This window comes from Triturus cristatus, chromosome 7 (assembly GCF_964204655.1).
Source record: "Triturus cristatus chromosome 7, aTriCri1.1, whole genome shotgun sequence".
NCBI classification, from domain to species: domain Eukaryota; kingdom Metazoa; phylum Chordata; class Amphibia; order Caudata; family Salamandridae; genus Triturus; species Triturus cristatus.
Window position 1 is genome coordinate 555,226,188 of NC_140590.1, and position 12,227 is coordinate 555,238,414.

Below are 12,227 nucleotides of genomic sequence, written 5' to 3' on the forward strand. Positions count from 1 at the left end.
TTTGTGTTATATATGCAAGAAGCGGGGTCATAGCAAAGTGATGAGCAGCACCTGTACCTGCTACTCCCATGAGAAACGATGTTGACCTGTCTGGCAGGGGCTCGTATACTAGCCTTGTATGAGAGTTGTTACATGCATATATTTATGTTGAAAATACAATAAATACATTTAAACCATAAAAGTAAACAAATAGGGGGAAAAAGTTTGTTTTTCCTTGTTTGATTACTTTTGAAGCAGTCGCAGCACCTGTGCTTTATCTTAAGATATTTAAAGCTAAAGCGCAGGTGCTGTCATTGCAACAAAAGTAAATCAATTAAAAAAATGCGCGCAGCCACCTTAAGCTAAAGTGCGGGTGTCGCGATTGCTTCAAGAGTAAAGGAATAGAAAAAACGTTTTTTTCTATTTCTTTATTTTTAAAGAAATTGTGGCACCCGTGCTTTATTAACTTTCAATATCACAAGCTAAAGTGCGGGTGGCGTTATTGCTTAAGGTCTCACATTTGTGAGATTTTGAGCTTTTGGCAATGTAAATGTGTTTACAAAACCTGCAAGTGGTGTTTACGCATTGCATGCAGATTTTGTAAACACATAAATGAGGTGTTATCATTTATAATGCCAATAGCTCAAACTCTCACAAATGCAAGACCTATTGCATTGCAAATGCTTGTTTTAAACGGTGTAGCTGTCTTTCTTAGCTGGGAGATGAGAGCCTTAGCATGCATTGCACCCTCAACAATCCTGTCTATTTTATTTGTATTTGTATTCTGATTGTAGGATCTGCTTTCCTGGTTACCCCCACTTTTTGCTGGTGTCATTCTGTTTTCTGACTGGATCCTGCTAATCAGGACCCCAGTCTCTGTGCTTCCTCCCTAACTTGGACCATGGTGAGCACTTGGGTAACCCCCAGATTGGCTACTGATGTACACTTGTAAGTCCCTGGTTTATGGTACTAAGGGCATAGGTACACCAGGCTTCCCCCATGGGCTGAAGCATGTATTATGCCACCCATGGGAAACCACTCAAATTGTGACTACAGGCCTGCCATTGCAGCCTGTGTGAGCTGGTGCTAGCACCATTTACGACAGATATACGTTTTCTTATATTTGAGGTCACTACACTTAACCTATAAGTCACCCCTAAAGTAGACCTTTCAATCCTGAAGTCAGGGTGCTCTGTTATAAGTGTGAGGGTGCCCTTGCATAAGCATGACACCCCTACAAGCCCCGAAGTTCATTCTCCAGGCGTTGTAAGTCCATCAGCCATTACAATACATATAGCGGCCGCGCGTCATTATGCAATGGCTAACTATAAACTGACTGTAAAAAAACCCTGGCATGTTTGGTATCAAACATGTTGGAATCCTACTCCAACCCTGTAAACTGTGTTGGAGGTATGATTCCATGCACTGTGGGGCTCCTCCGGCAATCCCTCCGTGCTCTTGGTACCAGTCTTCCAGAGTCTGACCGCAAGCTATGGCTGCTGCCGACCAGAGACCCGATTCTGCCCTCCTGCTGCTGAGCCAAGCTCAAACATGGGAAGGTAGGGAAATAGGTTTCCTGTCACAGGGAGGTGTGACCACCTCCCAGACAGATTTTAGTGTATTGGACTTTGGTGGGGGTGTTTGCCTGCAGCACTAGACTGCTTTGAGGGGCACATTTTGGTGCCCTCCTTGCATACTCCGGTTGGAACCAGTTCAGGGAACCGTTGGCTCTGGCATGAAACTGAACAAAGGACATGGGGGCATCCTCTCCACTGTCAAGCCACTTCTCTGGGATGGACCCCTGAATAGTCCCAAACCTTTCCTTAAGGGCTTACGTGTGGGTGGATCTCTAGATTCGTCTTCGGACAAGATTCAGATCCGAAACCACTTCATCTTCAACCATCTGTGCACTTTGGACTTCGCTTTGGGAACCGAGACTGCATCTGGAAGGCTTCTGCTGCTCCTGGTCTCATCGTCCTGCCAGTCTTCTTCGTTGTCTATGCTCCATTCATGTTCTTCTCCAGGCTTGTGGGCATCCAAGACACCAGAAGGAACCTCCCCTGGAGTGAAGGAGTCATTCCTCTGCATCTGCAGGCACTGCATTAAGCTGACAGGTCTGCTGTTCCCGACCTCCCATGGACTCCAAAAGGTTCAGCAACATAGGTGGTGGCTCTGCAACTCCCTCGAGGCCTGCACAGTAAGTTTGAAGCCAATATCCCTTGTCGGAACTGCTGGAGCAGTACCCTTGTGCACCGCATCGAGTTTCCATTGCCAAGGATTTTTGACTCTCTTCTCCAGAGATCTTTGCGCTCCAAGAAGCTCCAGCCTCCAGCATCTCTTGCTACCAAGATCTCCGTCCTCCCTGCATCCTCTGCACCGTGGGCCTTCATCCTTTGGTGAGCTTCTTGAGGTCCTCTTGCGACTCCTGTGCCTCTGGCCTGTGGGTCCTCTTGAGGGGTTTCTTTGGCTCCAGTGGACTCCCATTGTTGCTCGAAGCCTACACTGGCTTACCTGCAGTTGGTGAGTCCCTTGGACCTTGCTGGTCCTGACACTGCACCTTTTTCATCTGCCATGTTTGTTGCCGCTGCCAGGGCTTGTTGGTGCTCCCGCCAGACACTGACTCCCTGGCTCTTGACATCCGATGTGGGACAGCTCGTGAACGGCTCCTGGTCTTCCATAGCGTTGCGTGGTCCACACAGCTGCAGTGCAACAGTCACTGGCAACTCTCCTGCATCTTCCGACATCAGTGGGCATTTGTCTTCCGTGGCTCCTGGGCACTCCTGAGTGGCATGGACTCTGTCCCCTCTGCTTGCACGTACCTCTCTTCCTGAATCCACCCTTGGGTTCCACCGGACTCTTTCACCTTCTTCGCCAGCTGCATCTTTACTGAAGTCCTCCATTGTGGTCTACGGCGGTTTCCGATGTCACTTCACACCTATGCACCCAGCTTCTCTGGTGTAGGTATCCTTGTTCTAGGGGTATCCACGGGTGGGGCGACTCTCCAATCTTCCATGGGGTTTTTTCAGTGTCCTCTGGGAAGGGTCCTTCTTCTTGAGAACTGCAACCGTGACTTCCCCATTGACTTGTATTGAGCACACAGTTGTGTTTCCACTCTGCACACGGCCTCCGCTGGGTTCCTGGGTACTTACCGTGGGTGGTTCCTTGGGTCTCTGGCTCATCTAAGTCCAGTCTCTACTTCACGATTCCACTTCTGGATTCCACTTTAGCATTCCACTTTATTAGTATATGCTTTGATCTCCCTCTGGAGACCACTGTGTATTTATGCTATTTACGTGTTCTATTACTGAAGTATTGTGTGTACTGTGATTATATAGCCGGGGAGGAGATATTGCAATGTGTTAGTGAGTGTTTTAATAAATACATATTTTTATAACTACACTGTGTGGTTCTTTTTCATTTGACCTACACTATGTGATCAGTACTGGTAAAACAAGCTGCTTAACACTCCTTCTGGACTAAGTCTGAAGGCTGCTCTCCACAGATACCACTTGGAGGGGTTTCTATGGTTGTGTAAGATCACTAAAATCACCATAAGGGTTGCCTGGATTAGTGCTAGGTGCTCCACTTCAATACGTGTGTACCCTATACTAAGCCTGCCTCCTACAGTGATAATATTCAAATTGGCTTAAGGGGAAAGTCAGTGTGACTAGCAGACTGTTACTGTTGTGACAGAGTTCAACATTTTCAGCAACTCAGTCGCACTACATTTAAAGCTCTTCAGTCCCCCAATTCAAGACCCTAGGGTCCAACAGTTATCTATGAATATTTCTCTCTATCCACTTCTTGTTCAATAACAAAATGGGTACTTAACTATAGTAGTAGTTCTAAATCTTGCAGAATTTGTTGATTCACATGCATCCCTTCTGCACTACCTTCCATCCTGCTGAGGTCCCGAAATTGGGTAACCATATTGCTTATTTCCAGCATTAGAAACCACAGAAGTCTGGTATGAAGTGCTTCTAAAAAGTTATTGTTATATTAGTAATTGGGGTTACATGATTCTTCCTGTTTATTCCATTAGAATGCTGCAACAAGAGTGTTACATTGGCCACACTTTTTCCCTTTTGGAGGGCAAAACCTTTGGGGTATGGGGAGCTAAATGGTGCAACTCTCGTACCAAGATGCAAAAGACTATTTCACTCTTTAATACCCAATCCAGTTGCCTGAATCAAGAGTATCTGACTGTTTTTCATGTGAACAATGTCACCAGCACTCTTTCGTTCATAACACTTATGGATAAAAAGTTCACCATAATACTGATAGCTGGCAAAATCTGCACGGGGAGAGTTCGAACTGCTATGGCCATGTAAAAATGAAGCCCTGTGGAAGATGTTTTATCATAACTAATTAATATAAAGGAATGAGTCACTAAATTGCAATTTTTTCAACAGATCCAGGGAGCGTGGACCTAGAGAAAGTAGCCAACATTATAGTGGACCAGTCACTGAAAAATACATTTTTCAGTAAAGAATCTGGCCGTATGTGCTACACAATTATTCAGGTGAGTATAAAGCAGAATTACATGTGTGGAAGGGGAAACACATAAAATCCCCCACCTAGAAGAGAATGTATTAAGAGGTCTAGTTGGCCTCTAAAGAGAATGTAGCTTTTGGCTTTTTTTTTGTTGTTGTTGCAATTTTACTTTTTTTTTCTTTTGCCAGATATGGGGTTGTGTGTTCTCGTAGGTAAAGCTCTGGCATACCTGTAGAAGGGGTAATAATCTGCACTTTATACTCAATAAGTCATTCCGTGACTCCTCTGGGCTAGGAATCTCTAGGGTTGTGAATGTTGGAAGGATTCCTCAATGTAGAACACTGGCTTCCTTACTGTAGGACATGGGTTACACCTAAAACCTTTTGTTCATCACAAGGGAATGTCCCCCAGATTATAAACCTTTAGAAAATCCCCCAAAGTATTATTTTAAGCCACCTCCAGGAGGGTTAACTGGATGTTACCTAACCAAACATGTTTGTTAGGGGCACCTGGCCTACTTATACGTCTGTACTTGCGGCCAAATCCAAACAATAGAACAGAATGTATGAACTAATCACAGGTCTGCATATACCAGCCAAAGAATTTTGCACTAGTAGAGGGTCAAAGGCTGAACGTGTGGGCTCTGGGTGAATCAATCTGTCAGCTTTTTCCAGAAGCTCTGAGGGAAGGGTGACTCATTCCCAAATCTACAAAGTCTGTATCGGTTGTAACTCTTTAGATCTGGGTAAGACCAGGATCGGAGCAGAGCTCGAAGGCCTGGCACAGCGTTGAAGTGGTCGGGCCTAAAGTAAGACCAGTTCTGGAGCAGAGCTGGAAAGCCTGGCAGCTGGGATAAAGCACAAGCGAAAAATCCACCAGGAGTGAGCCGACGGAGTTAAAACACACTGGTACTCTGATCAAAAGCTCTTACTATTTTGTTAGGCTATGGGTGTTGGCCTCAGAAAGGAACGTATTGAATAGCGTTTAAATTTGTTTCCCATCTTGGAGTTGACTCGCTAAAGGACAATTGTACTGCTTGCAACCATAATCCTTGATGGTGCAGAACCATAACAAACTGGGCTCTTGTGAGTCTCTGGCGATTTCGCTTCCTTTTCGGGTACCACAACTGCATACACTTGACAATCCGTAGATATATAACTTGGTTAACTGGCTTGCCTAGATTGCAGTGCAAATGTGAAACTAGCAGTTTATGGGACAGTCTTAATTTCGCCCTTTTCAAACCATACTAATCAAGTGCTCAACTGGTGTGAAAGGATTTGAAGAAAAGGCTAGGAGATTGATGGCCCCATTGGCAGAGGCAACTTGAACAAAAAAAAGCCACTTTCCAGCTTAGGGAATTTAAAGGAGTCATGAACCACAAATCTTTAAAAATCTTTTTGGCAGGGAGATTATTTCAAAGTGGTTATTGCTGATAGGTAGAGAGAGGGCTGTGGGCGCGGCATAATCCTCTTGTCACCGGACAAACTTGGCCGTGAGGGGAACGGCGCTGGGGGAGAGCTGTCCTTTGCTAAACGCTGTGAGGACAACGGCTGCTACACTACATATCCCAGGTGCCCCAGCCAACACCGGCGCACCTCTGAACACGCAACCTGCGCCCGGAGGCGCTATTAAACAGCTGAACGCCTCCCGTCCCGCGGGACGCGCGCAGGCGGTGCCGGGCTAAGCCCGGGCAAGGGGCGGGCCGTCTGTGGCTGTCTGGGGCTGAAGGAGGCTGGGCTGGGCTCCCTCCTAAGGACGGCACTAATAAGGTACTGATTGCTATATATATACCTGTAGAAGGAGAATGGTGAAAAGGAAAATAAATGGTGCGATAGGAGATGGAGGGGGTGGAGGGACTCTGGACTCGTACCTGGTGAAAGTATCCAGCATGCTCAATGATGAAATCGAAAGAACTGAAAGGAGGCTCTCATTGGATCCAGGGCGTACCACTATTGCGATGGTGCATGAAGTGCCAGAAGGAATAGCTTCCGAGATGGAGCCAACATCCCCAGGTCTACCCCGTGACTTGATAGAACATGATATAATTCTTATGAGTAACCATGATCAGTCCCACAGATCCTCTTTAACAGGTTATACTGATGATATTGTACCTAGTACTATTCCCCCTCCCGCACAAAAGAAGAGACGATGTACTAGGACTGGTGGGCTGGTGTCATCAAGTAATGCTGATCAACCGAAGGGGATAAGAGTACAAAAGACCAGGTCTAAAACAACCAAACCAAATTCCCCTAAACCTGCACTCGAGGAACAAATGGACTCTCTCTGGGCAACATTTAAAGGAAAACTAGATTATATCTTGGATCCTATTTTAGCTAGGCTATCCCTCTATAGAGGAAAAGGTGATTGGCATGGAAAGATGTTGTAGGGTGAACTATCCATCTACCCCCCCCTCTGATCGATGCGACTTACTCCTTCTGGAGCCAGTGTGCCAGTCAATCAATCAAAAGTATCTTTATTCGGATATTAAAACATCCATAAAAGAACAATGTTTTACACATTTCACATATAGTAATCTGAACAATTCATCTTAAAATATTAAAAAAGAAAACATATCTGATGGACCATTCCAGGATATCCATTGGGCTCAGGATTTAAACTAAATTTCATGTTAAAAGTTATAAAGTGCAGTGCGATGACATCTGTACAGGTAGGGAATACCAAACTTATAACAGTGAATAAAATACAGGATCGTAGTTCATATAAGATCAATCACGTTAAAAATAAGCCGTAGCCTAATTAAAACAAACATCTTATAGCATCCCAGGTACTGTAAACATTACAGTTCATCCTTTGTGTAAACTCCATGAATCCTCTCCTGTTCTGTGTACAATGTAAGACTATCGTACGGGGGGCCTTTTAATCCGGATGCCTACAGCGCCCGGCAATTAAATTCACTTACATCTCCCCTCTAGATTTCCTCAATTTCACGGCTAGTCTTAAAAAAGTTACAGTACAGAACAGTGTGAAGGGTTCCACAGCCAGTTTTAAGTATAAAAGGGCCACTCTAACCTGGGTAAATTTATTCGCCCTTAGGACGCTTTTTAAAAATAGAGCCCGTGGATATTCATAAAAAGGGCAAAAGAATACAAAATGTAAGGTATCCTGTGGAGATCCTAGATCGCAGCCACAGGGACCCTTTGTACCAATTTCTTTCGTGTACCCCGCGGGAACTGCTAAAATATGATGTAAAAGATCCAGTCTAAATCTGGTCATTAAAAATCTATCATTTTTGTTATAGATTAGTGCCAGGTAGGGTTCGAGACCTACAACAGATTTAGTTAATATATGAGATCTCACTGACCCTTTCAGAATTTCGCTATCTTCCCTGGCACAGGCTATCCGCCTCATGTATTCTACCTTTAAAATGCCCTTTAGCTGAGGTGTTAGTGTCGATGGTTCCCTAAAGTATTTTGCACATCCCAGCCACTCCAGTTTATCCTGAACATATTTAAGCCATGGAATTTTATGACCTTTGTCCCTGTTAATGCAGTCTGTTATTATTTCTCTGCTTAGGCTTGCTTCGGGGTTGGTCCAAATTTTGATCCAGCACAGTAACGGCCTAAAGCTTAATCTGTCAGAGATATACGGGATCCCTAGCTCCTCGTGAATGATATGGGCCGGTGTACTTTGGGGAACCTGCAAGATCCTCCTAAGGAACTTGTTTTCCTCTAGTTGTATGGAGTCCACATTTCTGAATCCCCAGACCTCACTCCCATACATAATTTTAGAACAACAAATTGAGTTATATAAGTTCAATATTTCCAGCACTGACCATCTACCTAATCTCGTGGCACGATTCATGATAGAGCCCATGATGCTCGCGTGCTGTTTGCATTTATCAGTCGCTAGTGCTCTAAAATTAAGATGTTTGTCGAAGGTAATCCCTAAATAATTGAAAACCTCGACCTTCTCTAGTTTGTGTCCCCCAATTTTACAAATAAAATTCTTGGTTGGTCTTTTTCCTACTTCCATAATGTAGGATTTTGTGAGGTTAGGGGATAGATCTAGGTTTGCCATAAACTCGCAGAAGCCATCAATAAGAGATTGCAGACCCCTCCCTGTACGTGAGAGGAGTACTGCATCATCTGCGTACAATAAGACCGGGATACTTCTACTTGCGACTCTCGGGCAGTCCACTCCCAGTGTGCACAAGGCCTTATCCAAACCGTTTATGTATAATGTAAACAAGAAAGGCGCCAAGATGCAGCCTTGTCTCACACCCCCTGTACATGAAAAGTGGTCCGTTAGGTTCCCCTCGTTACTATACCGGACCTGAGCTGTGGTACTAAAGTGCAATGATTTTAAAATAAATAACAAGCTCGAATCTACCCCTAGCAACTCTAGAATCTCCCATAATTTCCCTCGATTAACCCGGTCGAAGGCTGCTGTTAAGTCCATAAAAGCTAAAAAGACTGTACCTTCGCCAGCCACCGTGTATTTAGCGACCAGATTATATAAATTGAGGCATTGGTCAGTAGTTGAGCGGCCCATTCTGAAGCCATACTGGGTGTCTGTGACAATATCTTTTTCCTCTGCCCAGTCCATGAGACGATTTAATATCACCTTCCCTAAAACTTTTGCAGACACATCAATTAAGGAGATCGGTCTATAACATTGTGGGTTACTCTTATTTCCCTTTTTAAAAATGGGGACGATATGGGCAGTTGACCAGGACCTTGGCAGTCCCTCTTCCACGGCTGTATTAAAAATTCTTACTAATATAGGTGCCCACAGCTCTACCTGCGATAAAAAAAGATCTGGAGGAATCCCATCAGGCCCCGGGGCCTTGTTTCTTGTCAGGGCACAAATTCCATTTTTGACTTCCTCCACTGTAAACTCTACCCATGAATTTGGCAGAGTCCCCACATCTGTGGCTGATTGGGTCGGATCACTGACATGATTGTATAGCTTGCTAAAATGAGAGACCCATTCATCTGGGAGGATATTACAGACCATCTTCTCACTATTTGATGTCTGAAAAATTGGGTCATTTATCACCTTCCAGAATTTAGACATGTCTCTCAGCTCCGCTGCCTCCTTCAGATTCCCCCAAGCCTCAGATTGGATAGTTTGTTTCCTCCTTTTTATGGCCAGCTTATAATGGGCCCTACATTCCGAGATCCTGCTCTTATCTTTCGGTACTTTTTTAAGTGCCCGTTTTAATTCTTTTTGGGCACTAGAGCAAGCGTTGTCAAACCATTTCGGTTGACTGTTGGCCGTCGATGGTGCTTTAGCCCTGAGTAACTTATCGATTTCCTTTGCCATATATATGAAGGCGTTTATCAATTTTTTGCCTTTCACATCCGGGTCTAGACACATCCAAATCCCACTATCGGGGGTTGCAATAAGATTTTTGTAAAATACTTCCCCATCTATATTCGACCAACGTATGCGCCTGCCTTGATCGATTGCTTCTAGTTTGCCCCTCGTCATACTGGCCTTTGCCTTAGCGGGTCCATCCTCAACCCTTAATAACAGCACCAGGGGGTTATGGTCACTAAAAATACTAATCTGTATACTAAAATCTACAATCCTGTGTTTAAGATCATTTGAAATAAAAATAAAATCTATGATGGTGTCCCTCCCTCTGCCTTTAAACGTTGGATTAATCACATTAAAGTGAGTAGGCTTAATTAACTCCATCGTAGGGATCAGATCATATGAGCCCAGGATGTTACCAAGTTTGCTACCTTCTAGTGTATGTTCTAGGTATGTTCTAGGTGCCAGTCCTTGGTAGAGGGGCAACAATCCCATTTATCCCCTTCCCATTTTAAGTGTGGGCATTGGTGACAATTAAAGTCGCCCGCCAGAATCAGGGTTGGGGGGTTATTTCCTCCAGCGTGTAAATCTGATAATCTATCCTCGAGCTCATTCAACCTATGCGTTGACTGGACTGCGTTATAAAAATTTAATATGACAAAACCCAAGCCCTTCCTGCGGTAAGAAATACCCTGTAGATGATCCGAACTCCAGCCCATGACCTCCCAGGATCCTTGTAGTTTGAGAGACACATAAATCATTAGTCCACCTTTCGCTCTTCCCATATTAGATTTCCGGGCTGGTACGAAAAACATTTTGTATCCCTCTAGATGTACGGTACTACTATCTGTCTCCCATGTCTCTTGCAAACAGATGATATGGAATTTCTGGCTGAAATCCAACCACTCCTTATTTTTTAACTTGGAAGATAATCCTGCGATGTTCCAAGAAACCACCCTAAGCTCCTCCTCCTCGTGATTTGTTGGCCTCCTTACTAGGGTGGGCTGATTTAGGTCGAGGGGCCCTGCAAAACAAGTCTCTCCCATAACCACACTGGTAACTAAAGGAGTTGGTGAGGTTTCAATTCGCCTGAGGGATGGTTCTAGAGTGTTTCCCGTACTATCCAAACATTCCCTGCACTCTAAATTGACTATGGGAGAAAGGGGCTCTAAAAGCTCTTCATGGGCCAGTCAGTCCAATTCATCCATCACTGCTCTCTCACATAAAGGGGTGAACCGATTGGGGCCAGACCACGGGCTATTATTTCTTGTGGTGAGCTTTTCCCTTCTTCTCCAGTTCATTTGTCTTTGCTCAGCTTGGTAGTCCCTATAGAAAAAATTAAGTGGGAGCATTTTAATTGTCGACCCACCATCAAAGAACCCGCAACTAAAAGCCAGTAGTTCTTTTACCATTTGCGGGTCTCTGAAGTTGACAACAACGCAATCTCCAGGAAATTTTTTCTCTGATGGACCTACCCAAGCTACCCTTCTAGCCATAAGAATATGAGTGTTCCTTGTATTAACTCCCCTAACGTTATTCAATAACCAGTGATTAGTTTTATTTATCAGGGAGCTTGTCGATTCGTTTTATTTATCAGGGAGCTTGTCGATTAACCAAATTCCCCTAAACCTGCACTCGAGGAACAAATGGACTCTCTCTGGGCAACATTTAAAGGAAAACTAGATTATATCTTGGATCCTATTTTAGCTAGGCTATCCCTCTATAGAGGAAAAGGTGATTGGCATGGAAAGATGTTGTAGGGTGAACTATCCATCTACCCCCCCCTCTGATCGATGCGACTTACTCCTTCTGGAGCCAGTGTGCCAGTCAGTTACCCTAAGGGATCCGGCTATACATCTGTCTCAACCCCAGAGTCAGGCTAACACCCTAATCGAGGATGTAGACCCTAGCCTGGATGAGCAAACTCTGGTCTCCAATGGTCCTACGAACACCAGGGTCCTAGTAAAACCGGGAAAGGGGGTTACTCTTCCAAGTTCTACTATTAGTCCTAATCCCCTGTGTGGCTACCATAAGATCCCTACAGATAGAGTGGCATTCCAGCTTATACCTGAGGCCTTGCCCCTAGTACTTGTTTTAGCTAATGTACCCTGTCTATGTCCTGGTAAAGAAGAACCCGCAGATAATTTAATTGTTAAAGCCCTCCATTGGTTATCCAATAATATGAAGATTTCCGATAGGGATAAACGACAACTAGCCAAGGATATTATAATGGCCAGAAGGGTACACTGGCTGGGAAATAGCAAGAAAAGATTTGGAGGTGATTGTATAGTTATACATTTCTCAAATCCCCAAGCGTTGCTGACTGTACTAGCAAACTTATTCCCCCCTCAATTTGGGGGTTCCGCTATAATCCCATTAACCCTAGAATTCTTCTATGATCATTTGTGGTGTAAAGGGATTAACTCTAGGACTAGTTTAAAGCCCACTCACACACACCCGCAAATGAGAAGGGG

The 12,227-nt window shown here is 44.5% G+C and overlaps 1 protein-coding gene across 3 annotated transcripts in view; it reads left to right on the forward strand.

The window, feature by feature from the left end:
* Nucleotides 1-12,227, forward strand: part of MIF4GD (MIF4G domain containing) — a 44,728-nt gene that overhangs the window by 20,104 nt on the left and 12,397 nt on the right. For all 3 annotated transcript variants that reach the window (XM_085617033.1, XM_085617032.1, XM_085617034.1), the window contains exon 3: nucleotides 4,392-4,501. In XM_085617033.1, coding sequence (XP_085473159.1) covers nucleotides 4,392-4,501 — 110 coding nt within the window. The remainder of the gene's footprint in view (nucleotides 1-4,391; nucleotides 4,502-12,227) is intronic.